The 27,756-nt window shown below is 38.8% G+C and overlaps 4 protein-coding genes across 4 annotated transcripts; 2 read left to right on the top strand and 2 right to left on the bottom strand.

Annotated features, from left to right (window-relative positions):
• Positions 1 to 166: 166 nt before the first annotated feature.
• On the bottom strand, positions 167 to 4,038 carry LOC121977046 (putative RNA polymerase II subunit B1 CTD phosphatase RPAP2 homolog). The gene is made up of 6 exons (XM_042529535.1): positions 3,422 to 4,038; positions 2,533 to 3,255; positions 2,222 to 2,412; positions 1,866 to 2,129; positions 597 to 755; positions 167 to 429 (listed from the first exon to the last, which is right to left on the bottom strand). Exons 1-6 carry the CDS (start codon positions 3,969 to 3,971, stop codon positions 337 to 339), a joined length of 1,980 nt encoding a protein of 659 aa, XP_042385469.1. The 5' UTR covers positions 3,972 to 4,038; the 3' UTR covers positions 167 to 336.
• A 4,694-nt stretch (positions 4,039 to 8,732) lies between these two features.
• Positions 8,733 to 16,905, top strand: LOC121977045 (ent-copalyl diphosphate synthase 1-like). Its single transcript, XM_042529534.1, has 16 exons — positions 8,733 to 8,794; positions 12,006 to 12,279; positions 12,393 to 12,488; positions 12,823 to 12,905; positions 12,977 to 13,271; positions 13,346 to 13,529; positions 13,628 to 13,842; positions 13,943 to 14,063; positions 14,140 to 14,252; positions 14,345 to 14,571; positions 14,658 to 14,773; positions 14,912 to 15,010; positions 15,122 to 15,379; positions 15,927 to 16,047; positions 16,181 to 16,363; positions 16,447 to 16,905. Exons 2-16 carry the CDS (start codon positions 12,186 to 12,188, stop codon positions 16,657 to 16,659), a joined length of 2,418 nt encoding a protein of 805 aa, XP_042385468.1. The 5' UTR covers positions 8,733 to 8,794; positions 12,006 to 12,185; the 3' UTR covers positions 16,660 to 16,905.
• A 2,616-nt stretch (positions 16,906 to 19,521) lies between these two features.
• LOC121977043 (calcium-dependent protein kinase 20-like) lies at positions 19,522 to 23,405 on the top strand. The gene is made up of 8 exons (XM_042529531.1): positions 19,522 to 20,587; positions 21,052 to 21,175; positions 21,361 to 21,504; positions 21,625 to 21,777; positions 22,100 to 22,215; positions 22,329 to 22,496; positions 22,602 to 22,832; positions 22,971 to 23,405. The coding sequence occupies exons 1-8, from the start codon at positions 20,075 to 20,077 to the stop codon at positions 23,124 to 23,126; spliced, it is 1,605 nt and encodes a 534-aa protein (XP_042385465.1). The 5' UTR covers positions 19,522 to 20,074; the 3' UTR covers positions 23,127 to 23,405.
• Positions 23,406 to 24,344: 939 nt separating this feature from the next.
• Positions 24,345 to 26,852, bottom strand: LOC121977044 (S-adenosylmethionine synthase). The gene is made up of 2 exons (XM_042529532.1): positions 26,722 to 26,852; positions 24,345 to 25,869 (listed from the first exon to the last, which is right to left on the bottom strand). Exon 2 carries the CDS (start codon positions 25,856 to 25,858, stop codon positions 24,671 to 24,673), a length of 1,188 nt encoding a protein of 395 aa, XP_042385466.1. The 5' UTR covers positions 25,859 to 25,869; positions 26,722 to 26,852; the 3' UTR covers positions 24,345 to 24,670.
• Between the last annotated feature and the right edge of the window lie 904 nt (positions 26,853 to 27,756).

The following is a 27,756-nucleotide window of genomic DNA, read 5'->3' as shown; positions in this document are numbered from 1 at the left end:
AGGAACGAAAAAAGGTTTATACAATAGTTTTTTGGACAAATAGTAGATTAAAGTGATATAATTACCCAAGGACTTAGGAATTTGTCTATATTAATAATTTTTATATTTTAAAATATTATATTATCGGTCTGAATCGCAAATTAAAAGAGTAATAGAAGAGAATCCAAACCAGCAACAGTATTGTTTTTCATACATCTGTTTTACATACAATTTCGGAGGGTGGAAATTAAGTTCACACCAGATTTTAATGAAAAAACATCTCTGCGTAAACTCATGTGGAAGGAGAAAATGCTGATTTACAACATGATGCTTGAGTTTATGCTTCCAATTTACCACTTACTGTGATGCAATGTGTGACCGGCCTAATGGCATAATATGATCTGCCATTAACTGGTACTGCTCGAGACTAATCTGGGCAGCATTTAATACCTGTTTCATTCATAAAGCTCCGTTACTCAGACTAGAAATAACAGATGTCTTAAACTTCGGCAGCAGATTCATGCTTACTGCCAGTTTAAATGGATGATAGCAACCAGAAGAACTGAATATATGCAAGCACTAGCACATGAAAAAGAAGAATGACAGTGGCATTTGACCTTGTGAAGCAGCACATCTACATTTGCCAGGTGTTGGGTCAGAGATGGAAGTCTATGCACGGAAAAGGCATCGAGGAACAAAAGCACAATTGCTTGCCATTGCCTAAGCTTGAAGGCAGGCAATGCTTCTAAGTAGGACATCGTATCAAGATAACGACCCTGGAAAAAAAAAGAAAAAAGAGTAGGGTGAATGCTTTACCAAAACCTAGTGTCTACGTTGTTTTTTCAACACGGTAAAGGAATTGTCACTAGTTATATAAACTTAGACTTTTTACAATCAAAATACTTGATCATGTTCATGGTAATAAGAATGCCATTAACTGGGCATAAGAAATTTAAATTAGTTTCTAGGAGTAACTTTAATCTCGTGCAGAAATGAGAGACTCACCGTTAGGTTCTTGGTATTAGTGTTGTTCTCTACCAGATCATGTTCCCAGTGTCGTGGTCCTCCTCAAACACGTCATACTTTAAAAATAAATGGAATGGAAGGATATTCCTAGACGAGTTATCTCCAGGAAAAGGATCATGTCCACAACAATAGAGATTCTTGTATCTGATAGATTAGTATTGAAATAACATACTAAGCTTATGTACTAAGTTTACTATGATTCAAGCACTCTACAGCTTCGTGCTGGCTCTTCTTCAGGAGATCTCAAAAGAAATTATATAAAGCCTAGCATTAACTGAAACTTAATCTGCAGCAGATTCTCCTAGGATGGACTTGCTCTTATGATTAAGCTCTATATGACATTTTAATAATTCGTCTCCTTGAGTAGCTTTATCATGCATAGCAAGTCATGGCTCTAAAGCCTTCATAACTAGCTACCATTATTTCTTTAAGTGATCCAACTCTTAAAAGGATAAAGAAACTCCAATATGCCATTTCATTCATGTATCCTTATGAAGGGTGATAGCTGTCATTTTTATACTCTATTAAGTACTTATCTATAAATTAAAGATAATGCAGTAACAAATGAAATATCTAGGAGAGCAACATCACATCACTTGTAGAAGGAAAACTAAAAGCTTCTGGTTAAGGATGCAAAGCCAAGCATTATCTTATGACAATTAATAACCTTAGAGAAATCTATCTATGGCACTCCACTTCCTAAGAATATGTATATTGAGTATCAGTTTTTAGAAAAAGCAGGAAAATTAATTTATCATGTTAGATGTCAAGAACAAATAGTTAGAATAACTAAGTTAAAAAAAAAATTCAAAGTGAAAAACAAAAATTGAAAATAGAAAGCCCACAGTCATAGACCATACCAAAGTATACTCTAAAGTAGAAATTGGAATTCTGATCCCTAGTTCCCTTACAAGTGCAGGCAAAGCACGACAAACACAGCCATCAATAGTTCTTCTGATCTCAGCTGACAGACCATCTCTTTTGACAATCTTGTAAGGATATTCCTGCCCATTAACTTCTAAGAAATCCTCACGAGAACTTTCATCACATCCATATATATAAGCCAGGGAAGAACAAGTTATCCATCCAAAAAGTGCCATCCACATTGTAGCAAATGATGATAACTGAAAAAAAGTTGTTTTTTCAAAATGCATTCCACAATTGCATTACTAGAAAAGGGAAGGATGCCAGAGTTTAGGACAAAACAAGGTCTTACTTCCAAACTGAAACCTTCTGGTGGGATCTCATGCCAAGAATCCTCAACCTCCAACATGTCTGTATCTAAGCAGAAAGTCTTCTTTGTCCACTTCACATGTCCCCTATCAAAATTAAATGTATCCTCATCTTCTTCAACCTCCCCACTTGCAAACTGAGACTGGCATAACACTACAATTCCAGCCTCCGAAGCTTTTGTAATAAATAGGATAAAAAAAATGCAACTGGTCAGTGTAATGTTCATCTTCAATATTCCAAAGATGGTCAGATAACCCAAACAAATGACAATTTAACTCCAGGAGTAGATCAAACCTGCATCTCCAGCTTCTGATACACCTGCAGCAACAGCCTCTGAAGCCTCATTAAGGGCAGCTGCACACGCCTCAGCTGACATTAACCTAACGAAGCTATCATCTTCAACCTGTTGCTTTTGAGGTGCTTTGCTACTATGAAGACTGTGTCTTATTTCTTTCTGAGCTGAACTATTTATCTCATCAGCCCATTTGACAGATCGAGTAGTATTTTTGGGACGTGAAGTCCGAAGGGAGGATTTCAGAGTAGAAGCCTCCTTTTTGTGCTCATGCTTACTGCCATTTGATCCTGCCATTTTTTCCACATGAATATCATTGTTCAATTCACAACAGAGTCCCTTCACAGCAGATATTATCTTAGAATCCTGGTCTCCAAATAAAGTACTCGTCTCTGTGAAGTTTTGAGCCACAGATGATGGCTCACCAGCAATTGTATTGATCATTCTAGAATTCTCGTTTCCTGCACTGTCTTTGTTCATCGTATTTCTAGCAATGGATTTTGCTGTCTTTTTTATCGTCTTTATCTTTCTTTCAGCAAGAACCAGCTCTTCCAATTTCTTGGCTATTGCCTCTGAAGCATCGATCGTCCCATGGGCTGAAAAAGCAAGTCCATTATCCTCATTTTTGAGAATTATATCACTTCTAAAATCTACTTCATGAGGCGGGTCATTCGTTGAGCAAGTAGAAAGGATTTTACTTGGCTTCCGATCACTCCTAAGCCCGCCTGGGTATACAAATCAAAATTATCCTGTGTTCATGAACTAGCAAAAACAAAAGCTCACAGGAAAACAAACAGTTTAAGCCATCATCGATACGATTTATTTTCCACAACAACATACTATTGCTACCATGTATTTAAACACAAGCTTATTGCATGAATATAGTCTCACCGTGATTCTGGTCATACCGAGGAACAAAGCCCTCAATAGCATTTGAGGGACCCAACCACTCGTCCAAAGATACCTCTCCTTTTCCAGCATCGCCCTTCTCCCGAATCGTCAAATTAATCATTTCCAAATCTTTATCCTTCCCCAAATCCGCTTGCAGTAGGAACATGTTCAGGATCTGTTCGATCTTAGAAGAACTCACGTCATAGCTTCTCTCTTTGCTGAGGGTGGAGGCGAAGGCCCGGCTTGAGACGACGCAAGCCTCGGAGCAGTATTTGTAGGTCTCCTGGAGGTCGAAGACCTTGTGCTCTCTCATGGAAATACGGTACCGGCCCTTCGTTTGTCGGTCGGAAGGGAGAGGCTTTCGGCAGAGGGGGTAGCCGCAGATCCCCTCGATCGACAGCTCGACAACTACATCCTCGTAGTCAGAGCGGGAAATGAGTGCGGCGGCCTCGAAGAGGTGGCCTTCGGAGCAGGCGGCGCCGTCGAGTAGGGCTTTCTGGATCTGGTGTACGACGCCGGCGACGGTGGCGGGCGTTGGCGGAGTTGCCATGGGAGCGCGCGAATTGGTAGGGTTTCAGAGCGGAGAGCAGCAGAACTGCGAAAGGGGGAGGCTTCTCCCCACCTCCGTCGTTTATAGTGCTCAATATCGTCCGCGAGGCTTCTAGAAGTCTTGAATACCGCCTCTTCTTTATGGGCCGGGTTTTTTTCCATTAATTTTTTTATTGGACCGGACTAAAGTATCAATTAAATCGGCCCTATTCCGCCCTTACGCTCTTGCCCATTTTCAGTCACGTGCGATGCATCCATTGCTTAAAATAGGGAAATTTAGTCACCTGCGCTGCACATGAGCTTCTGATAGATGGAATCATGGCCCAATTCAAACGCCCCTTAGTTTATTGAATCATCAACAAAAGCTATATTTTAATTTTGTTATCAAACGAATATCTTAAGTATAATTATCTAACTATCTTCCCTTATATTATTTCCAATATTATCTTTTACTTATATTTTTTATCTTAAATCTTAAAGTAGGATGAGTTTATAGCATTTATGAACTCTTAGCTATCATAGAGTTACAATAGTTACGATTTCGTAACCGCTACAACTAAGTTATCATATAGTTACAGTAGCTACAGTTTTATAACTATTACATCATGGAAGCAACTACGGTTTCATAAATTAACTATTATAATGTAAATGTTAAGTAAATTTTGAGAAATTATAACTTTTAACTTGAGTTAAATCATAAGATACATCATATTTCAAATTGAAACTCGTTCAGAAATCTACATTTATTAGAGTAGTTGATAGCATATAGTGAAAAGTGATTGTCAATATTAAATAATGTGGATCATTTATCTCAAATTGTAAAGATATAGAGAACTGATATGGATGCTTTAATAATGGGCTTAGCTCTCTCATAGACAATCATTCCCAATACCTCACCGTGTCATGACCTAGTTAAATGGGAGAATGCCTATTAACTTGGTCATTCTCAACTAGCAGAATGCTTGAGTTCAAGGGTAATATTAGCTCAATTATCTAAGGTTAACATGAGCTAAACCTGGTTATCACAAAACCACCTCGTGAAATTTAGCACCTCGTCCAAAGTCATTCGTAATTAGTTGCATGTGTACCCAATGGTGTCTTAATCACATAGGTAATCAATAACTAGGTCTAATTTGACACCAATTGTCACAGCCTATTTAAATGAGAACTGATGCGTAATTTTGTTAGGTCCAATCTTTGGCCAAAGATGTTCGAGCTAACATATGTAGGATTGAAACGAACGAGTGAGGAGGGGTGGATGGGGTGAATCTTGTTTTAAAAACTTCTCTTTTTGATTTTTAAAAGAAGAAACTTGAGTATGCGACAAAAACAATGAAAAACAATTACAAGAAAAGCCCAAAGACTACACGAGTTGGTTTTACTTAGTTTGAGCCTTTAATAACTCTTATTACAAGACACACGATTGCTTGAACCGTATCAATTGGGCAATCTACTGAAATTTCCTCTAAAAAAATGTCAAACAGAGAAACCAAATACACAAATGAGGAAAATGTAACAACATATACTTTCCTATGCAGGTATAATAATAATAATTAGAAATAAACTTAAATTTTATTGACACTTGCAGTATATAAAGATCGTAACTCGAGGTCAGTGTCACTCTGATTGTAGCAGTTAGGAATAGCAGAGACATAGCAGAGCAATAGCAAAAAAATGGCGCAGTAGAAAAAGCTAAAAAGCTTGTTCAGAAGTAATGTTAAAAGAGCTGGTCGAATGGTTCTTTTATATTGCATTACGGGCACCTCCAATGGGGTTTATTTGATTAGAAAACTCCGTTGTTTATCCACTTAAGAGCGCCTCCAATCGTCTAAGGGCGCCTCCAGTCCCATTCGAGGCGCCTACAATCGTCTAAGGGCATCTCTAGTCCCATTCGAGACACCTCCAATCAAGTCAGGGCATCTCTAATGGCTAAAACTTCATCAGCAAAATTTATCTATGCGGAGGCATCTCCATCCATCCAGGAGCCCCTCTAGTGTCTTACTCAGGGCACCTCTAATAAGACGAAGCATAGCGAGCATTATTCATCCATGTTTCATTTTTTGCTCCAAGTTCTTACAAAACGTGTTAGTCCAAAAAATAACAAAAATACTTGTAAAATAGAATTAGCACATATAATTAAATGATGAATTAGATCCTATCTAATACAATCAGGATCTAGTCTTAGTCTCAACTTAGATTTCTAAAATGGATCTAAGTTGTATCAGCACCTACAGTCTCATTAGAACACGTCCTCACTGGATCTCTCTCCTTCAGTTATTTACTTGATCTTACATGCCAAATCTCCAGTCCTTCATACCTATTTGGACTTTCTCTAGTCATGCTTTGTGTATAATCAACCTGATCAACTAAGATTTTTTTACAACACTAAGTTAGCACAATAGATATAAACTATTAAAGTAAAGCAGTGCCAGTAGCTTTCAAGATTCACTGGTTCGGTCGACCACGCGCAGTCAACCAAAAATCATTTAGTTACACATATTTGAAGTTCACTCTTCCAAAACTTCTCATTATTTAGGATTACTTTCCCCTAGGATTTTTCACTATTTAGCTTTACTCACCCGGATTTTTCACTGTCTAACTTCACTCACCAGGACTTTCACCACCTAGTTTTACTCACCAAGACTACCACCACATAGTTTCACTCACTAGGACCTAGCTTCATCACTAAGACTTTCACTATCTAACTTCACTAACCAAGACTTCCACCATATGTTTTCACTCAATAAAACCTAGCTCCACTCACTAGGACTTTCCTCTGCTAGTCATTCAATCAACCTTTGATCTAACTAGACTTCTCTCTTACTAGTCATCTGGTCAACCTTTGACCCGACTAGACTTCTCTCTGGCTGGGCCAACCTTACCAAACTCCATTAAATATATTTGATCAAACTTCATTAAACATATTGACAAATAAATATTAAAATACTAGAGGTCGATTATACAAACAATATTAGCTAACTCATCTAGGCTTATAAAACTCCTTCATTAATCTATAATTCTCCATGGGGACTGAACATGGATGCCACAAAACATCTATTGGAGGTCCTTTTACTATATTAGCATAGTTGTTTCATGTCTATTTTACATTGTAAGATTGATGGCCTAATGATTCATTTCTTTCTTTGACATAACTATTGAGCACTAGAATAAGGTTTATTTTACTACCTTTTGATTGTTAGCAAGGAGAAAAGAGAACATTGTTTTGGTAGCCTTGAATTTTTTTACTAATGAAGATAATGTCAAGGATTAAAATCTCGAGTCATACTGGAGTTTCAACATTTAACTAGAAATAAAATGATTTTTGTATCATGCTGATATTTCAATGTGTGTGTCAATGGCCAATTGAAGGTGAAAGAGGAAAGAGATAAAGAAAAAAAATGAGAAGACAACTAAATACTTATGTTTGAAGAGTGTTCTATGTACAATGATATAATTTTGATAAGATTTTATATAGACGCAAGTTACACAATATTACCTCAATTCAAACATTCCAAAGAGTGTTGAACGTTGATATAATAAGATATTCACCGACACGGTCAATATTATAACATAGGAGGCATTGTGTATTAAATAATATTGAGTTTTGGTAATTTATCAAAATAATACATTTCAACCGTATCACTCAACACGATATGATATTTTGTGTAACTTGGGTCTAGTCTGATCGGTTGGGCCAAACAGACTAGATTGGCTAGTCAAGTGGACTAGGCTGGCCTTACAGATCAAGTGGGTCAGACATGCTGGGCAGGCCTAGCGAACCAGGTAGATTGGCATAGCATTAATGTTTAAGCATCAGCATATACTAAAGAATGCGACTTGGAGTAGTAACATATGCAGTATCTTTTGCTTGAATGAGTATGATTGAGGAACTGGGGCAGTTGTTCTTTAGTGGGCAGTTTCATTGTGTTTAAATAGGTGCGAGTTTCCATTATGCATAAGAGGGAAGATGTGTTGTTCAATTTAGCATCTTCTGACATTTCATGACAAATATACATATATATATAAGTAATAGATAAATTCGAACGGCGTTCCTTAAATTTTGTGGTGTCTTCATTCCTTCAGCTTGATGTTGATAAGTTCAAATGAAATAATATATATTTTTCAATTGGTGGTATACTAATTGAACAAGTAGTTTGGCTTCATCCATTGTATTGCCATCCTTTCTTTTCCCTCTACACATATCAATTCTGGAGAAGAAGAAGATTGGCTTGGCTCTGTAAGTGACACTTCCTTTGAGTGCTCAATTTAGTCTTTCAAACTAATTATGATAGCTAGGAATTTTGAACTGCTTCTAATGGTTAGGCGATTGTACACTCTTCATGCTCTGTAATAGCCATTAAATACAACCCATATTATGTGATTCTTGTGAAAAGCTAGATAGAAAAGATTGACGTTACAACAACCAAGCCTTATCCCACTAGGTAGGGTCAGATAATAAAAATAATTGTCTCCTATGTTCTTTAGTTTGGAAAATTTGATCATAGTTCTTTCTAGTACTAGGGTGATGTTATGTTAGTTTCCAGCCGTCCAAAAATGTGTTGGAAACTACATCATTCATTCTTCATACACAAAGTAGCAGTAAGCTTAGCTGCAACCAGTTTAATTCCCTGAAGCCTCTCCATGGTGACATTTCATTTCTGGTGTGAGTGTGCTATACTTTAATAACTGAGTGCAGTGTTCATCAGCTAAGTTTCCTTTTCATTTGTGATAATTCAGGGGAAGAAAACCGACTCGACATCATTGGGAGTAGCTGGTGACAAAACAACTCAACTATAGCAGCACAAGGAACATCCACCCGGCAAAGTAAGATATATCCCTTACTCTTTATCTTCTCCAAGGAATCATTATGATATTGGAACCATCTTTCAAAGACCACCTTAGTAGCAATCAAGTCATTCAGTTAAGAGCTATATATCTGTACCTGTAAATGCACATAGAACTTAGCTTGCATTTATGCAAGGATATATCAACTATGGATTGGGATTGCACATGTAGCCTCACTACTATCACATTCAGATCTTACCTCCCATAGATTATTAACTAATCTGTATTTCCTCCATAGTATTTTGGTTATAATCTTACTCGATCACATTCTTCAAAAGAACACAATTATAATAGCTAGGTCAAACAATTAAGAGAGATAAAGTTTATTTGTAAATTATTATTATATTATATTATATTATTATTATTATTAGGGTCCAAATTGTTTTAATAGTATTGTTAAAAAATATACACTTAATCCATTAATTATTTTGTATTTATGTGCAAGAAATGACCATGTTTCTTGTAACATCACTAATTAAAAACATAACCAATTATATACTTAAAAGATGGAAGTGTTACCAATACACTCCAAATTTTTTTTTTCATAATAAACTAAACTACTTTAAACCTGGAAAGTATTTGTGAAAAATATTTTTTTTCTTTTTTTTTAATTAGATAATTCAATTTATGTTAATATATTGTTGTAATTTAGTTGTACATTGATACATTTTATTTTTTTAATTTGATATATTAACATATTTAAAACTACAATAAAAATCTCATCCTTGTTCGTGACATGTTATTAGGGTGGTCAGACATTAAACTGTGAGTTGAAAAAATATTGATCGAGTAGAGCAAACCGGATCAACTTCCATTCATTGTTTGGTGGCCCTCAAGTTTTTTAAAAAGAAAATTGGAGAAAGGTACTTGCTAATATGCTAAGAAGGCATAAACACTTTCTGACCAAAATATTGAAACCTTGAAAAATTCAAAATGTAGAAGATATTGATTGAGAAATAGACATGCCAACAAGTTTGACCACGTCTTACAGACAATGAATTAGGGTTTTGTTCAAGAGGATTCAATCAATTTGAGGACAAGGAGAAGTGAATACATGAAAAACTTCCAATGGTCAAATCGGTGAGTTAGACATTGTTTGAGAGAGGACGGAGCATGCTCTTTCACTTAGAGCTATTCATGTCCTTTGGGGAAGAACTAACGACAATAATATGGTGCTCGTTGAATAGCAAAATTGGGACGAATCAGTTTCATAAAACTATTGAAAATAAATATGATATCTATTTTATTTTTAATAAAAAATATCATTAAAGATTAAAAAATAGTCATTTTAGTTAGATATATCATTGTAAATTAATTTTCATTCTCCTTAGCTTACTATTACTTCTAGAAATATCCTCTTATTTAGATTGAAATATTGTAATATTCGAGTTTATGAATTTGATCTAGGATAACTAGAAGTTTGGTTAAATCAAATTAATTGATCAAATCAGTTGGATTTAAAAGTTCGGATTATTTTAAATTTTTATTCTTTAAAAAAATATCAATGTTAAATCGAATAAATCAATTTATTTTATCCTTTTGTTTTGTTGTAACTATAGGATTTTGGATGAGCTATAATATTTAATTTATGATTTTGTACTATATATAATGATATCACGTTCTGAAAGTTGTCACTAAGCAAACATACATTCTAAAAGTCATAACTTATAAGTTAAAATCGGATAAAATATATCATACTTGAAAATTTTGATTATAATTTAGTGAAAACTAATTTAATTGATAATTTATTGGTTCAGTTTGTTTGATTTTTATTTGAAAGTTCGATCGATTTGGTTATTATTATTATTATTTTTAATCTTGATTAAATCAGTTCAGTGGATTTGATCGGTTCGATATTGAACTGATTGTTCAGTCCTAATTTAATCCTTTTGTGAAATACAAGAAAGAATTGGTTAATGAGCTCCATATATAACAAATTTGTTCTCTTATATTTTTTTTTAAAATCTAGATATTCAGTTTTTAACAAGGAATATATTAGGTATAATTTTGGATGATACCTTTGAAGTAAAACTTTGTGTCATAAGGTGAAAAACTTTAACTTTAACAGGGAGGATATTAGTTATTAAGGCTAGAGTTGTTCCTTTTAAGATGTCTAATGTATGCTGATCTTTTATAAAAAAAATATATATGTATGTGATAGTACTTTGAATCTAAATTATATTGTTTTCAAATAGGCAATGCCAATCTACAAATTGGGTAAATCATATCTATTTGCACTCCACCTTAATACTTTTGTAAATTAGATTTAGATGGGTTAATCAATCATTAGTATATTAAGGACAACATACACATTAACTTATAATACTTCAAGCATCTCAATTGTTAACGTATGTGCTAAATCGATTGTATTAATAGTGAAACCTTTATTTTATTTTTGTCAATTGCGTTCATCTTTATGATCCTTGCATCTGTTTTCGTTTAGTAAATTTGCTTAAACTTATCTACTCTTGATCCTTTTCTTGGCCCAAAAGCATGTTCCACCACCTTCTTCAGTAAATTTAAACTACTTTCTTTTCTCTCCCTTCCCTCCCAAACTAACACATACTTAAATTTGTATAAAAATACAGCTTTAGATTGTATATTATTCTTGGGTAAATTTTTTGGACAATTTATATGTAGCGTTGCTTTTGTATTATTAGGTATTTAGCAAGTGACATCTTATTGATTGTTTTATTATCAAATCGTGGCCCCCTCAATATCTTCTTTCCTATCTCACCCTTTGCCGAGATCCAGATTCAAGCTGATAAATCCGACAATTTAAATTTAAAATATTTTAAAATGAAAATAAGAAACTCGAAAAATTTGATTGACTAAAATTCTGGCATTAAAATTGATTTTTTATTTATTATGTTTAAGATTTTTATAATATTATCATTCATTTATAAATTAAAAATGAAGTCGGCCCACATGCCATGCTAAGTCCGGTCCCATGCCGGCCTAGCTCGATCAGGTACCGGCATAAATCAAATCAAATCAAATCCACATATTACAACTTTATCATCCTTAAAATAACAGTTATAATAAATCTCTAAACGCTCAAATTAACAATTTTAAAAACAAAACCAAAAAATCCATAAAATAAATATTCAAACTTTAATTTTTAAAATTTAAAGAGTTAAAATCGAATAAATTTGATTTAATAAATTCCCTATTTTACCTGTCTATGCAGGTGCCCCGCATACTCACTAGATTTTCTGGATATATACGTGAAGCAGCAGCAGAGCATGCTCGTATGCGTTCCGTTAAGGGGGATTTCCCGGCTTACGTACCGTCTCTGCTTCCCCCCTTTCCTTCTTCCTTCACCTCAACCTCTTAATTCCCCTTAATCATCTTCCCCGGCCGGCCGGCGATGACTTGGACGGCGGCCACCACCGCTGCTGCCTCGGCAGCACCTTACTCACTGCTCCCGCCGCGGCTCCGCCTCCTCCTCCTCCCCGCCGCAGGTAATCAATCAATTGGTTAATTGATTCAACCATCAAAATTTGCTCTTCTTGCATGGTCCATGCACCGATGCGCGAGGATCAGTTACGCCAAAGGACGAGCTTTTGCGGTGCAGGTGCGTGCAAACTGCGATGGATCGCCGCGGCGCCGAAGGCCCAGAAGAGGGGGAGAAGCCACGCATTGTCCCGCCCCAGCACCGCCGCTCCTGCAGGTATCGTACAATTAATCATCGCAATTAAACCCAAAGAAACAAAGTAGGTACTGTTCGACTACAGATATATAAAGTGTGTTCCCTGCAAAGGATGGGGGAAGAGCTTTGAATCGAATCGAATCGAGTCGCCATTTTTTTGCCGTAATTAATATCGCCGTGAGGAGCCCCACCGCACCTGCCGTCTGCTACGTAGCGCGTTTTGAGATCTGAGAGAAAATATGAGGCGGCTGCAACTTTCTTACGAGTTTCCGTGTCTGGATAGATCATGCATTTGTCGGCCCACGCTCTGCGATTCAATTCAGTTGATTTGTTGGTTAATTGAATTCGGCTGCAGATTACGGGAGTGGGTTGATACGGAACGCATTGCCGCTTCTTCAATTGCCGGAGCAAGAGGATGAATTCTTGGCGGAGGAGGAGGTAGGTAGGTAGCTAGTTGATTCGTTGATGGACGATCTCTGCATGCTGCTGTTTTATTTATGCTGTTGCAGGGGACGATATGGGGGATGGTGCAAGAGGTGAAGGCGATGCTGCGGTCGATGGGCGACGGCGAGATCAGCATCTCTGCTTACGACACGGCGTGGGTGGCGCTGGTGCGGGACCCGGAGGGAGAAGGCCGGCGGTCATTGTTCCCGGCGAGCCTCCGGTGGATCGCGGACAACCAGCTCGGCGACGGCTCGTGGGGCAACGCCGCCGTCTTCTCCGCCCACGACCGGCTGATCAGCACGCTGGCCTGCGCCGTCGCGCTCGCCTCCTGGAATCTCCACCCCGACAAGTGCCGCAAAGGTACGACTTACTTTAGCGATTTCCCTCGGTCCGAGCAGCACTATAAATTAAGCTAAAGGGGAGGGTGCGCGCAGGGGTGGAGTACGTGCGGGAGAACATGTGGCGGCTGGGAGAGGAGGCGGCGGAGCACATGCCGATTGGATTCGAGGTGGCTTTCCCTTCACTGCTGGACCTGGCCAAGGAGCTGGGACTGGAGATTCCCTACTCGCATCCTTGTTTGCAGGGCATAACCGCCATGAGAGACCTTAAAATGGAGAGGTAGGAGCAACAATTACAGCGTAATGCTTCATGTTTGTGTTGGTAATGTTGCAGAGTCGATGTTTGAGTGCGATGTGTGTGTGTGTAATTGGCAAAAGGATTCCGAAACAAGTGCTGCACGAGGTGCCAACCACGCTGCTACATAGCCTGGAAGGAATGGTTGGCCTGGACTGGGAGAAGCTTCTCCGTCTACAGTGTCAAGATGGCTCCTTCCTCTTCTCGCCGTCCTCCACTGCGTACGCGCTGATGCAGACGGGCGACGGCAATTGCCTCAAATATCTCCATCGACTCGTCCGTAGATTCGGGGGAGGAGGTAAATGATCCGTTAAATTCATTTAATTAATCGTGGATGATTGATTGATTGATTGTTCCAAGAAAAAGAAAAACTTTGGATTCGTTTGCGTTCGCTACAGTGCCGAACGTGTACCCTGTGGATCTCTTCGAGCGCCTGTGGGCGGTGGATCGCCTGCAGCGCCTGGGAATCGCCGGCTACTTCTCGCCGGAGATCAAAGACTGCCTCGATTACGTGCATAGGTAGCTCATTCTTGTTCTGCTCGCCACGTGTTTGTTGAAATGCCGAAGAGAGTTGAGTCATCTGTCGTCGTCGCAGGTACTGGACGGAGGATGGCATTTGTTGGGCCAAGGAATCGAGGGTCTTCGACATCGACGACACGTCGATGGGGTTCCGGCTGCTGCGGCTGCACGGTTATCCGGTCTCCCCCGGTGAGTGAACAGATGAAGCAGAGTAGCTGGACTCAAAATGGAGTCTTGTGTTTGTTTGTTTGTTTGGTTGGTTGATCGATCCGTCCATGCAGGCGTGCTGCGGCAATTCGAGAAGGATGGCGAGTTCGTGTGCTTCGCAGGGCAGTCGAACCAGGCGGTGACGGGGATGTTTAACCTGAACCGGGCGGCGCAGGTGGCCTTCCCCGGGGAAGAGATACTGGAGCGAGCCAAGAGCTTCTCTTATGCCTTTCTGCGAGAGAAACAAGCTGCGCACCAACTGCTCGACAAATGGATCATCACCAAGGATTTGCCTGGGGAGGTAACTGGTTAACCAAAACAGATACAATTCCAATAATTTACTCGCCTTGAATTGGCATTTATATCTTCGTCTGATCTATTGAGAAGGTGGAGTATGCTCTGGATTTCCCCTGGTATGCCAGCCTGCCGCGCGTCGAGGCAAGGTTCTACTTGGAGCAGTATGGAGGAGGAAGTGATATTTGGATTGGCAAGACTCTGTACAAGTATGTAAACTGATCACAGTTCCTTACTCATGCCATCTACTCTATGAATTAGTTTTCGAATTTCAATTCAATCTTTTGCTCAGAATTGTCGATAGTTTGAATAATTGAACGATTAGCTGACAACAAATGCTACTGCAGGATGCCTCTGGTAAACAATGATGTGTATTTAGAGTTGGCTAAGTTGGACTTCAACCATTGCCAAGCTCTCCATCAGTTGGAGTGGCTCCATCTCCAAAAGTATGTCAAATTGATTGCTGTATCGATTCTAATCTTCTTAGCTGAGATTTTTCCAATGGTTTGAAGAAAATGGATCATTTTATACAAGTTAAATTGTGTGATTTAAATAAGGTGGTACGAGGAGGCGGGCCTTCAGTGGCACGGTGTGAGCAGAAGAGCCCTGTTGGAGGACTACTTCTTGGCAGCTGCTTGCATATTTGAACCTGAAAGGGCGGCCGAGAGGTTGGGTTGGGTTCGGACTATGGTTCTCTCGAAGGCTGTCTCATCCTACTTGAGTGATAACTCATGCACTGAAACAAGTAGGCAAGCATTGATACTGAATTTCCTTGATGACGAAAACTACTGCAGCAATGGGCATGGCATTAGCAGGTCAGTGCCAGACAGTCATTTTTAGCTTTGGTTTCATAGTTTCAAAATTGAATCCATACCGAATTCAGTCGATATACCGGTTGTAATGTGGGGCATGCTCATTGTCGGGTCTGGCTAAGAGCAAGTGTACTTCTTGCTACAATTATTGGACCTGTTCCTGCAGCAGATGATGGTTAAGTTGGCCCTCTCACTAGATGGAGGACCATACCTTCTTGGGGTCCAAATCAATAATATGATATCGAGTTGAAGCATGTGGAACCAAACAATATGGTAGTGGACAACATTTCTGCGATAATTTGTAGAATCGAAACAACTGAATTACTTCTAAGCTAAAGAAACAATTGTCATATCGACTACATATTAATCCCAAATCTTAAAATCTAAGCTAATGCTTTTGTTAGGACATTTGTTAGAATCAAATGTTTGCCACACTTTGTCAACTTGTTGTTCGAGTGTTGATTAATCTTGATGCTTGGCACGTATGAGTATGGATCGATTAACTAATTGGAGAAGGTGATGGTTGATGTGGTGTTAAATGTTAGTGCAGGGCGAAAGTGAGGAGAAAGGGAGAGCATTTGGCAGAGTTGCTTCACCAGCTAGTTGATGGACTTGTGGCATTGGCTGCAAACTCCCATCAACAGCGAATGCGCCACTACTTACATGAAGCTGTAAGACTGATGCTCTTGTTTCTAAATTTAGATCAGCTAAACCTATTCAGATAGGCACTTGGAGTCCAATGATATATCATTTCACAGTCGAATTAGTTGGCTCGACTAAGTTCCTTTCCTTGAATTTTGACAGTGGAAAGTGTGGTTGTCGATGTGGAAGTGTGAGGAGGAAAACATTGGGTTGCTACTAGTGACAACCATAGAAGCTTGTGGAGGGAGATTCAACTTGACTTCAGCTCAACCACAATACAATGAGCTTGCTCACCTCCTATCATCCATTTGTGCTCTACTTTTGCCAAGAAAGCTCATCAAAGAGGTATATTTTCTTTCATAGCAATCGACAAAGAACCCCTTGATGATTCTAGTCATGAGTTATAACTCCATTTTCTATCATTTCAGGACATGAACAAGGAAACAATAGACGAGAAGATGCGGGAGCTAGCTCAGTGTGTGCTCCAGAGCACTACTCCGGACGATCAAGGCCTCGACTTCCACCAAACCAAGCAAACATTTCTTCTCGTGGCGAAGGGCTTTTACTACACTACTCATTGCCCGGAGGATGTCCTCAACAGCCACATCACCAAGGTCCTCTTCCAACCTGTGGATAAATAGTTAAAACTTAGTTGTGTTTGAAGACGTAAGCTTGCTTCATCAATAGCAAATGCACATAAATGAATGTCGATAACTCGGATAAGTTTTCATGTCGCGAAAGAGAAATAGAGAAATGGAAAAAGAAGATAGAGAGTGACCCACCAAAGTTGGGAGAAGGCCACTCCTCCATTAGATGTTGTTGCCAGGCAGCTTCAAATGGCAGACAGTTTACATGATAAAGAGAATGATGGAGATACTCCCACTGAATTGATGGATCAGTATAGTCGATTGTGTTCCTTATAATTTTTGAATTAGTTGTGCATTATTGACTTAATAATTCGTGGCCCATATCGCGGTAGTTCTCACTGAATTGCCCGTCTGTCCTCGTGCGGTGTGGCCATGAAATCCAACTCAATCTTGATCGAGGAAGAAAACAAGAGAGGAAGATAACAAGTTGTAGGGATGTCTCATTGTCATTGCCAAAGAGGAGGAACTTGCGAGGGAAAAAACAGGGTTATTTTTTGCCTTTGTGAAGAACAGGTTGGGTAGTTTTAATGGATGATTGAGAATTCAAAGCTTAATCCATTAAGGTTTATCTAAAGAACATGAACATGGTGAATTAGGTGTGATGCTCACGCGATGGTTAGGTGGATACATAACGAAAAGGAGTCCTTATTTGGAGGCTAACGGGTGTCTAGTTTTATTTGGAGGCTAACGGGTGTCTAGTTTTAAGAGACGACTACCATTGCTACAATGGATAAAGATGCACTTGAGATCCTCTATGGTTCATGTTGTATCCGTAGTTTGTAGAATCAGAATTCTATCCATAATCAGATCGGTGGGGATTAGATCGTAGAATCATGTAGAATCATACGATCCTATCAACAAAATCTTTAAAATTTTATGATACACAATTAATAATATATATATATATATATATATATAATTACCATTCTCGTACATGAGTACTCAATAATATTTATATTTTGATATTATAAAATAAAAAGAGTACAAAATGTCTGATAACATAATAACAATAATAATCATATTCAACCTAAAGAATGTTTTCTTAGTTTATTAGATGGCTCAATTTAAAGACCAACAAAAACAGCTAACGTACTAGAAACTATTGAATCATTCGATTTAAATATGAACGTCGAAAATAATATTCTAAAAATTCATTGATTTCGTAGAATACGAAATAATAGGCATCCAAAAACTTATCGTTTTGGGGGAAAGAAATGACATAATATTATTGATAAAAAAACTAACTCAAAAATAACTAAACATATATTTAAATATTCTCAAAGCCCCAACCCTAATTCTGCAAAAGATGAAAAAAAAAAGATAAAATTTTTCGGACCTCTGAATATATCTCTGAATGAGCTTCGATTTAATATATTATAGATCTCATGATTCAACTTGAGTCAAAATTATAATCTCTCAAAGTTTTAATCAATCTTGCTCGGATCTTGTTACGATTCTACTGATTTTATTTTGATTCTATTGTAAAATTAATTATGCATGATCCAAGATGGATTTGTGCTTCCGGATTGTAGGATCATGCGATCCTACGATCCATGATTATAATTTTACCAACTATGATTGTATCACACAAAAATGTCGCCAAGCCCTTGACCTCTTCAAGATGACAATGCCCGAGAAGCCTAGTAGTGAGATCGACTGTTCGGCCCTATTTAAGCCAACAAATCAATCGATGATTGATATATTTTTTTTCTCTACAAAAGTCTTCGTTAGCTTAAATTTGACTTAATTAATATTGTCAAGTCCCATCATGGAACCTAAACGAGTGAGAATAAGAAGAGAAAAGTAGTTGTATATGCGAGGAGAGAACTAAGGATGAGATGAATCAACAAAGGATTGTAAGAGCTTATGGTCCTCAGGGCGTAGCATAAATGAGGAGTGCATAGTTTTGACTGAAAGGTCCAGGGGTCGATCCTCGGGGTGTCACTGTCTGGGGTTAACGTCTCCGCTATACACTTTCCACCTGTGTACCTGCATTTACCTCCCTCCATATCCGTGGGACCGGCTCTAGGGGGGCCGCTAATGTGACGGTTCCACATTTTTTTATGGTTTATTTGAGTTAAATGTCGTGGTAGAATATTTAGATTGTCATCAGATATTCATGATTCGATCTTCAACTACGACGTATTTATGAAAATTTTCCTCCAAATGAGGAGCACAATCAAAAGATATTGGATGTCTAAATTTATCGTTGCACGCTTCTCTAGAAATAATCAATAAAACTAATTGGATTATCATTTTTTTTATGATTTATTTGAGTTAAGTGTTATTTATTCACTACTAAATAGTAGTAATTGGTGTCTTCCTATTTATTGATAATTTAAAATTATTTATTTATTTATTTTAAAATATATATTCAGAATAAAATTTCTGTTTTACAAAATCAATGGTACTTTTATTTATATAAAAAAAGTAGACATTTTAACTTGAATTAATTTAGAAGGAAACAAAATATAACTTTATGAAATTAAATATATGTTAAAAATATTCGAAAGAAAGAAAATATGTGAGAAGATGGTTTAACGAGATTTGATTATGGGTGACACTATTGAAATTAATTAACTAATCAATTAATGATGTTTTAAGAAAATGATTTAATTTTTTTAATAAAAAGAATGATATTAATTATAGTGGATATTTTGTGAGCAATTAAAATACTGAAGGTCAAATGAAATTTTATTTATAAAATAAGTGTCATATCATGTGAGAATGTAAACCATATAAAATTAATAGAAATTAAAAAAATAAAATTGATAATAATAATAATTATTATTAACAAATCGGAGAGAAGAAGAAAAGATAGAGACTTTTAGGTTAAAATAAACTGCAAGTAGAAGATGAGATACGGCGTGAAAAAGATTGCATTTTTATCATTGTTCTTCGACTTTTTCTGCTTCCCTTCCTCTTTCTCCTCCTCCCTTTTGACAATGCGAAGAGGATGAGGAACGAGAAGAGAGATAGAAGTCAGAAGAGGAGCAGTTGCTGAAACTGGTTTCGGCGGTCCTCTCCCACCCGCCCTACCGTCTCTGCTCTTGGATAGTTCTTCGCCAGATGTGGACAAACTGCTAAAAGTTCGCATCTTCCTAAAAATTAATACTTCAATTGTTGCAATCCTTCGTTTTTTACTGCTTGCCCCAGTGATTCTCGCGTTCTGCGACCTCTTTGGGACCCCGCGAAGGCGACAAATCCGTCTCGAGTTTTGTAACGTGATTTCCCCCTTCATCTTTTGGCTTATCTTGTCGAGATTTGACCCGAAGTTCGTGTCTTGCTGTTGCCTATGTTGAATCCCTCGATTTGTTATCCGAAAAGGTCAATTTTTTGGCTACGCCCTTGAAGGAAAAGCTCCCAAAAGTTCGGATCTTTGGGTTGCGCACGGAATCGCCTGATTCTGATGGGAAATTGCTGCGGGGCGCCTGCCGATCCGGAGAAGAGGAGGGCAAGGAGGAAGAAGAAGAAGGAGAAGAGACCGAATCCCTTCTCGATTGACTACAACCGCGGGCCGGGGCCGACTCCTACCCTCGTCGTCCTCAAGAACCCCACCGGAAGCAACATCGGCAGCCGGTACAAGCTCGGGCAGGAGCTTGGCCGCGGCGAGTTCGGTATCACCTACCTCGCCACCGACACGTCCACCGGAGACCGCTTCGCATGCAAGTCCATCTCCAAGAAGAAGCTCCGCACCGCCGTTGACATCGAGGACGTGCGGAGGGAGGTGGAGATCATGAGGCACATGCCGAGCCACCCCCACGTTGTCAGCCTCAAAGACACCTACGAGGACGACGCCGCTGTTCACCTCGTCATGGAGCTCTGCGAGGGAGGTGAGCTCTTCGATCGGATCGTTGCAAGGGGCCATTACACTGAGCGGGCGGCCGCGGGTATCATGCGGACCATCATCGAAGTCATTCAGGCGAGTTCTCTCTATCCATGCTATTCCATATTACACTCTCAAGATTCTCACTTTTAGATTTTGTTATACTTTACTTGGCATCTGAATCTTGAAGGGAACTGTTATTTTTTTTTGCTTGTATATGACTCCCCGACTTTGTTGGAAACTGGATGAAAACTATTTTATGTTTTAGTTTCAGATCAACACAACATGTTCAGATCAGTTCTTGACTATCCCATTACAATAAAAAGATAATTCTAGTCTTTTTACAACATTTTCCATATCAACAAGAAAAATGGCAGGGTAGTTTTAGATTATTTTTGCTCAACATAGCTTATATATTTTACGAAACCGAGTAATGTTTTGCCCATGCTCCTTTGTAGTTCAATGTGGTAGCATTGTATGTCAGTGATGGTTATCGCTGTTGTAATTGCTTATGATTGGGGAATATGCTGGCTTGTTTTATTTGCATAATATCCTTACAGGAGTGCCACAAGAATGGGGTTATGCACCGGGATCTTAAGCCTGAGAACTTCTTGTTCGGGAACAAAAAGGAAAATGCCCCATTGAAGGCAATTGACTTTGGCTTGTCTGTGTTTTTCAGACCTGGTAAGTTGATCAAAGGATGGTTTGTTCTTGTGTATTATCTCAAGTTGTTAAAAGCAATGATTCATGCGATTCTTATTTTTAGTTGATGTCCACTTGCTACTCGCCATGACTCCTCGAGGAAAATAGTCTTAATACACAAGTCATCTAGTTAATTTTCAATTGTAATAGTCTTCTCTTTTTCCCAGGTGAGTGCTTCAATGAAATTGTTGGTAGTCCGTATTACATGGCACCTGAGGTTCTAAAGCGAAATTATGGCCCTGAAGTCGATGTTTGGAGTGTGGGTGTTATCCTATACATCCTTCTTTGTGGTGTGCCTCCATTTTGGGCAGGTATTTTTTCCATCGTAAATTAATAAAACCATTTTGAACTGCAACTTTATGTTCTTAAATGAATTTGTCTTGTATGCTTCTAAGAATGAGGCAGTCACACAATTCCTTCTTTCAATGCAGAGACTGAACAAGGTGTTGCACAGGCGATTCTTTGTTCTGTTGTAGATTTTAAAAGAGAACCATGGCCAAAGGTCTCTGATAGTGCTAAAGATCTTGTGAGGCATATGCTCGAACCAGATCCTAAGAAGAGGTTGACGGCTCAGCAAGTTCTTGGTAACTTTTAGCTCCTCGCTTATTCGTCCTTTGTAAAGAGATTATTAAGTACTGGTTATGTTAGTTTCTCTGTATGATCGTTCATGCTTTGTAAGAGTAGAGAAACTTATTTCTCATTGAAAATGATGTTTTACTCGTTGAATCAGTATAACGCATGTTCCATCATTCTATTATGTATGAAGGTGCCAGTCATCAGTGTGAAACTCATCTTCACTGATAGCGCCTTGCTTACATATAGAACATCAACAAGCAGTTATATAGATATCTTTTCTAATCGAACCAATTTAGTTATATAGAATGTACTTAATCTATGAATTCGCAGATCATACATGGCTGCAGAATGCAAGTAAAGCTCCCAATGTTAATCTAGGTGAAACCGTACGAGCAAGACTTCAGCAATTCTCTGGGATGAACAAACTTAAAAAGAAAGCTCTACGGGTAAGTGATCATAGCTCAACACTCTTTAAGGCATGCAACTTTTGATTTTGATTATCTATTTGTTGATTAGTGAATTATATTGCATGATAAGTCTGCTCTGCTCTTTCTTACAGGTTGTGGCTGAATACCTCTCTGTCGAGGAAGTTGCAGACATAAAGGAAATGTTTGACAAGATGGACATTAATCAAGATGGGAAACTATCCTTTGAGGAGCTGAAACTCGGTTTGCATAAGCTCGGTCACCAGATTTCAGATTCAGACATCCAGATATTAATGGAAGCAGTGAGTGCTTAACCGAACATCTTATTGAGCAGGATCGTCTTCGTTGAAAATATCATGATGCCATACTTAAAACCTCCTTCTCTTATTCGATCTTGTTGATGACAGGCTGATGTCAATGGAAGCGGTACCTTAGAATACAGAGAATTTGTTGCTGTATCAATCCACTTGCGCAAGATTGGAAACGATGAACACCTGCACAGAGCCTTCTCATACTTCGATCTGAACAAGAGTGGATACATAGAAATTGAAGAACTCAGTGATTCCTTAGCTGACGACTTGGGTCCAAACCGAGAAGAAGTTATTAATGCAATCATCCATGATGTCGACACAGATAAGGTTAGAAATTTAAGTCTTCTGTCCATGAACCATTCATCTGCTTTATACTTTTGTCTGCGGGCATCAATAGTTTACGAAAATATGGCTGCATTTGCAATTATAACAATATCAGCTGACAATGGACGTCTTTCATCACAGGATGGAAGAATAAGTTACGAGGAATTTGCAGCAATGATGAAAGCAGGCACCGATTGGAGGAAGGCGTCGAGGCAGTACTCGAGGGAGCGGTTCAGTAACCTCAGCTCTCGGTTGATGAAGGATGGATCTTTGCAGCTGATAAGTGGGGGTAGATAAAACCGAACAAGAACAAGCACAAGTGCACATTTGAAATTGTTAGTCCTTCTGTTTTTTATGGTTTCAAGTTATTCTTTCGACTGCACGGCTGCACCGATGTAGAATTTACGAGGAACATAGAGATAAGGTATTCTGACGGAGGATTACTATGTACATAAGGAACGCCATTGGGGGATGGAAATTGCCAGTTTAGTCTATTCACCCCCTCCATCCTCTCGGTATACTGTGTGATTGTTTTATGTGCATCTTTCAATTTATTGTGCCAAAAAATTGATTGCATTTGTTTCTCGTGTCGAATGGGCTAATGCACATTTCACTCAAATGCCCATGTCTTTTAGTCGAGATTTCGATATTTCAAACCCTGAACGTACGAAGCACATGGATGAGGCATTCATGTTTATAGATATAGATGGAGCACATGTCTTGTTCTTGGCTTCTAGCCCTAGTTGCTCTTTCTATAGAGCTTGCATTATTGAGCCACTCTAAACACTCAGTCATTCCCTTCTTGAGAGGTTGATTGATTAACTCTAGCTACCATAAGACCCTACAAATTCAATAAATACTTAGCTGGTCCTGATGTTAAGTGCACCATTCTATTGTCATCTTTCTCATTATCAAGTTTCAAGTGGACATGTACAGTGTGTCAATAGTGGTTTTGGTCTGCCCCCACACATTTTGTCCGCCCATTTATGACTTTTATTTTTATAATTTTTTTAATAATATCTAAAGTTCGCTGGATTAATTGGGAAGATGGACCTTCTAATTTGTCTGCTCAATAAATTCAAAGTTATTTGTATTTAGAAATAACCTTTAGAATATTCATTTCTATTAAAATTCTAATTCTTTTATTTATATTGTAAATCCGGACGAAGAACATCTCAAGTTTGTCATCCAACTTTAAAAAAAAAAATATCTTACACACCTTAATTGAGAATCAAACCATATGCACTTGAAAAATTATATGGACGCCATTCGACTAGGGGGGAAAAAGTAACATAAGTACATGGCAAAAATTAATGCACTAGGGGAATCTTAGAAGGGAGCAACAGAGTGTGATATGTTCCCTAAGCTTAAAGGCAAACATTGCCTTTGGGATTGAGAACATGAACTTCTATGCGTGGACTATTCCTTTATTTCTTGAAAGGAAAGGGGGGTAAAGCCAAGTTGCATAGCTGTGGCCTGTGGAAAGGAAAGTACGAACAATGAAAACAAGGGGGAAACAATGCAAGATACAATAGCCATTTTGCTAAACTTCACAAAGTACAAGATCAAATTCCATGGTTAACTCCAAGGATCTGTTCCTTCAACCATTTATAGTAGAACTGTAACCCGGACCCCTTACACTTTTAAAGTTTCAGCAAGCACGAACAGGTAAGAACATTTTAATGCAGGAAACAGAAACAAAAAAATAATCATAATAGCGGATGGATGGTAGGTCATACGACCATGTTAAGGAAACGGAAAACTAAAGCAGACAATGATTCACTGATGTAATCATCAGTGAACTCTAGGAGATAGAAGGTGGTGCATTGACTGGTAGATGTTTAGGCAGCCGGCTTCTCCCATTTGAGGGGCTTGATCACCTCCCAGGTGAAGTCGGGGTCGTCCCTTCCAAAGTGACCGTAGGCTGCGGTCTTGAGGAATCTGTTGCCACCCCTCTTCAAGTCCAGATTGATGGTCATCATTCCAGGCCTGAAATCAAAGCTCTCCTTCACAATCTTCAGAATCTCCTTGTCGGGGATCTTGCCAGTGCCGTAGGTGTCTACAAACACTGATAGGGGCTCAGGGACACCAATTGCGTAGGAGACTTGTACAATGCAGCGGCGTGCGAGGCCATTTGCCACAATGCTCTTGGCCGCTTGCCTAACGATATATGCACCACTGCGATCGACCTTGGTAGGGTCCTTGCCTGAAAAGGCACCGCCGCCGTGAGCTCCCCAACCACCATAAGTGTCGATGATGATCTTGCGGCCAGTCAGCCCAGCATCACCATGAGGGCCACCGATGACAAAGCGTCCTGATGGGTTGAGATGGAAAATGGTCTTCTCGTCAAGGTATTTCTCAGGGATGACTGGCTTGATGACGTGCTCCTTGAGGTCGGCAGCAATCTCATCATTAGTTACAGTCTCATCGTGCTGGGTGGAGATCAGCACGGTGTGGACCCGAAGGGGAACCATGGCGCCATTGTCATTTTGATACTCGACTGTAACTTGGGTTTTCCCATCAGGCCTTAGCCAAGGGCAGGTGCCATTCTTGCGGACTTCGGTGAGGCGTGCACCGAGCTTGGTGGCGAGAACATGGCTGAGGGGCATCAACTCAGGGGTTTCATCTGTTGCATAACCAAACATGTGACCCTGATCGCCAGCTCCGATCTCCTCAGGGCGCTTGGTGAAGTGCCCATGAACACCTTGGGCGATGTCAGGTGATTGTTGCTCAATGTTAACTAGCACTTTGCAGTGATCCGCATCAAGGCCAACATCATCCGACACAAAGCCGATCGAACGGCATGTGTCCCGAACGATCTTTTCATAGTCGATATTGCCTTTTGTTGTGATCTCCCCAAAGACCATGACCATATTGGTTTTGGTGCATGTCTCACATGCAACCTTGCTATCAGGATCTTGTGCCAAGCAGGCATCAAGGATAGCATCAGAGATCTGGTCACACAACTTGTCAGGGTGCCCCTCATTCACAGATTCAGAGGTGAAAAGGAAGGTGTCGATTTGGGCCATTCTTCTCTAACCTACAACATCAAAATGAAATAAACATTTCGCTTAGAAGATTATGAATATACCTATACATGTTCTTTGCATGATTATCAAAGGTTAGACATTTGAAAAGGAAATTTATTTAAAGGAATAGATAGATAAAGAATCATTAATAGTGCAACATAGAGCAATTAATAAGTATAAGTTCCAAGAATAGAGCAACCAAAATGAAAAAGGATAACTAAAATCCAAAATGAAAAGATAACAATGGCTTTTTCAGAAATAGAAGTTCATATATGTCTAAACATGTTCACATGGACGTATAAAGGACCAGGAAAAGACAGCAAGCATATATTTGCAGATCAAGTGTTCTAATAGATAGCTATATTGCAGGAAGAATTGAATCTTTTTATCCGCGACCTAAACTCCAGCGGAAGTTTTAGATCTGTGCGCAGAACACTAACTTGGAAGCCAAAAAAAACAGATCTGACAAGTTAAGGGGTGTATCTAACAGTATTATTTTATATGAAAGATCGCAGCCAAATTAAACCCCAACAAGGTAGATCTGACCCTGCAAACCGACGAAGAAACAAAAATCTCAAAAAAAAACTCCATTCTCAGCTGACATATTAAACCCCAACAAGGTCAAGATCAAGTTTTCCCTAGATTCTCTAACGAGGTTTAAGCAAGAATGGCAAGGAAAAAACAGATCTGGCCATTTCCACCAAGGAGTAACCCCCCAGGATCGAATCAACAATCTCCGAAAGAACAACTCCAGGAGCAAGCAACAATTTAGCAAAGAAACAGAATAAAACCATTCAAAGCAGATCCAGATCTGCGCGTAACGCAGATCAAAGAAAAAAGGGGGAAAAGATTAGAAAAATCACCTTGTCCGGTACACGATTTGGGAGCGCTTGATTTCGAGATCGACCCCTTTCACGGCTTATTCCACTCCCCTTCGCCCCCTATTTATAGCCAGATCTGGCCAACGCGGCTCACCCACCGAGTTCTGATTTCCGTGTTGGGACCCACACAGATAGGTGGCATAAACACAGGTACGCAATGAGTACGTTTCCAACGGGTAGATTAAAGATTGTAAGTCTTTTCTCGAATTTTGATCAAATGTTTCCTGTGCCAACAATTCGTTACTCAAAACGCATACCTACCCGCGAAAGGAGCGAAGAATATGTTCTCCGAATCATAAGACTGGTAAGTTAGTTAGTAAAATATGCACGTGTAAAATTTTTTGTAGATCCAGATCCGCGGTACCAGGATAGCCATCGAATCGCGATGGATCCGACGGCCCGGATCTTCCGCGGTGGGTGACAAAATTGACCAGGGTAGATCCAGTTGCCGCACCAACCGCGTGAGGGGTCCACCGTGACGTGGCACTTCCATAAAAAATAAGTGAAGGGCCTCAATAATCAGTTAATTTAGCAAAATATGCTTTTGCCTTTTTAAAAATATAATTATTTTATAAAATAATTTATGTTCAATTTTTCTTATGAAAAATAATTATTTTTATTTATAAAATACATTAATATTCTAGTTAAATAGGATAGTTTTTTTTCCCTCATGAAATTGAAGCATTAAACACGTTTAACTTGTTCTAAATGATGTAAGAATCTAATCCAACTGAATTGGAAGAGATATTGAACTAATCCACCCTTAATCAAGTCAACCCTTGGGACATGCTAAAGCTATGGTCAAAGTCAAAGACGGCACTCAGTGGGGTAAGTTAATTGTCAATTAGTTGGACAAATGACATGTCAACTTAAGCACTAAGTGGTGATTACCAACCTAAATTGTCTATTCAACTATAGTTACAAAGGAATTAAAGGTTGGAGATTATTGTTAAGTATTCATAAATAAATAAATAAATAAATATGAATGGACATGGATGATTTTGGTAGGTGAAATTG

Source organism: Zingiber officinale, chromosome 4B, assembly GCF_018446385.1.
Source record: "Zingiber officinale cultivar Zhangliang chromosome 4B, Zo_v1.1, whole genome shotgun sequence".
Lineage (NCBI taxonomy): Eukaryota > Viridiplantae > Streptophyta > Magnoliopsida > Zingiberales > Zingiberaceae > Zingiber > Zingiber officinale.
Note: the sequence above shows the minus strand (reverse complement) of the source record. Positions and strands in the feature narration are given on the sequence as shown.

Excerpts from the sequence above, each read along its gene's own strand:
- LOC121977044 (XM_042529532.1), bottom strand. The coding sequence starts at position 25,858 with ATGGCCCAAATCGACACCTTCCTTTTCACCTCTGAATCTGTGAATGAG.
- LOC121977045 (XM_042529534.1), top strand. The coding sequence starts at position 12,186 with ATGACTTGGACGGCGGCCACCACCGCTGCTGCCTCGGCAGCACCTTAC. Across the intron at positions 13,530-13,627 it reads AGAGACCTTAAAATGGAGAG|GATTCCGAAACAAGTGCTGC; the intron begins GTAGGAGCAACA and ends AATTGGCAAAAG. Across the intron at positions 14,774-14,911 it reads ATTGGCAAGACTCTGTACAA|GATGCCTCTGGTAAACAATG; the intron begins GTATGTAAACTG and ends ATGCTACTGCAG.
- LOC121977043 (XM_042529531.1), top strand. The coding sequence starts at position 20,075 with ATGGGAAATTGCTGCGGGGCGCCTGCCGATCCGGAGAAGAGGAGGGCA. Across the intron at positions 20,588-21,051 it reads CCATCATCGAAGTCATTCAG|GAGTGCCACAAGAATGGGGT; the intron begins GCGAGTTCTCTC and ends ATATCCTTACAG. Across the intron at positions 21,778-22,099 it reads GACGGCTCAGCAAGTTCTTG|ATCATACATGGCTGCAGAAT; the intron begins GTAACTTTTAGC and ends ATGAATTCGCAG.
- LOC121977046 (XM_042529535.1), bottom strand. The coding sequence starts at position 3,971 with ATGGCAACTCCGCCAACGCCCGCCACCGTCGCCGGCGTCGTACACCAG. Across the intron at positions 2,413-2,532 it reads ATCAGAAGCTGGAGATGCAG|CTTCGGAGGCTGGAATTGTA; the intron begins GTTTGATCTACT and ends TTATTACAAAAG. Across the intron at positions 430-596 it reads TAGATGTGCTGCTTCACAAG|GTATTAAATGCTGCCCAGAT; the intron begins GTCAAATGCCAC and ends TGAATGAAACAG.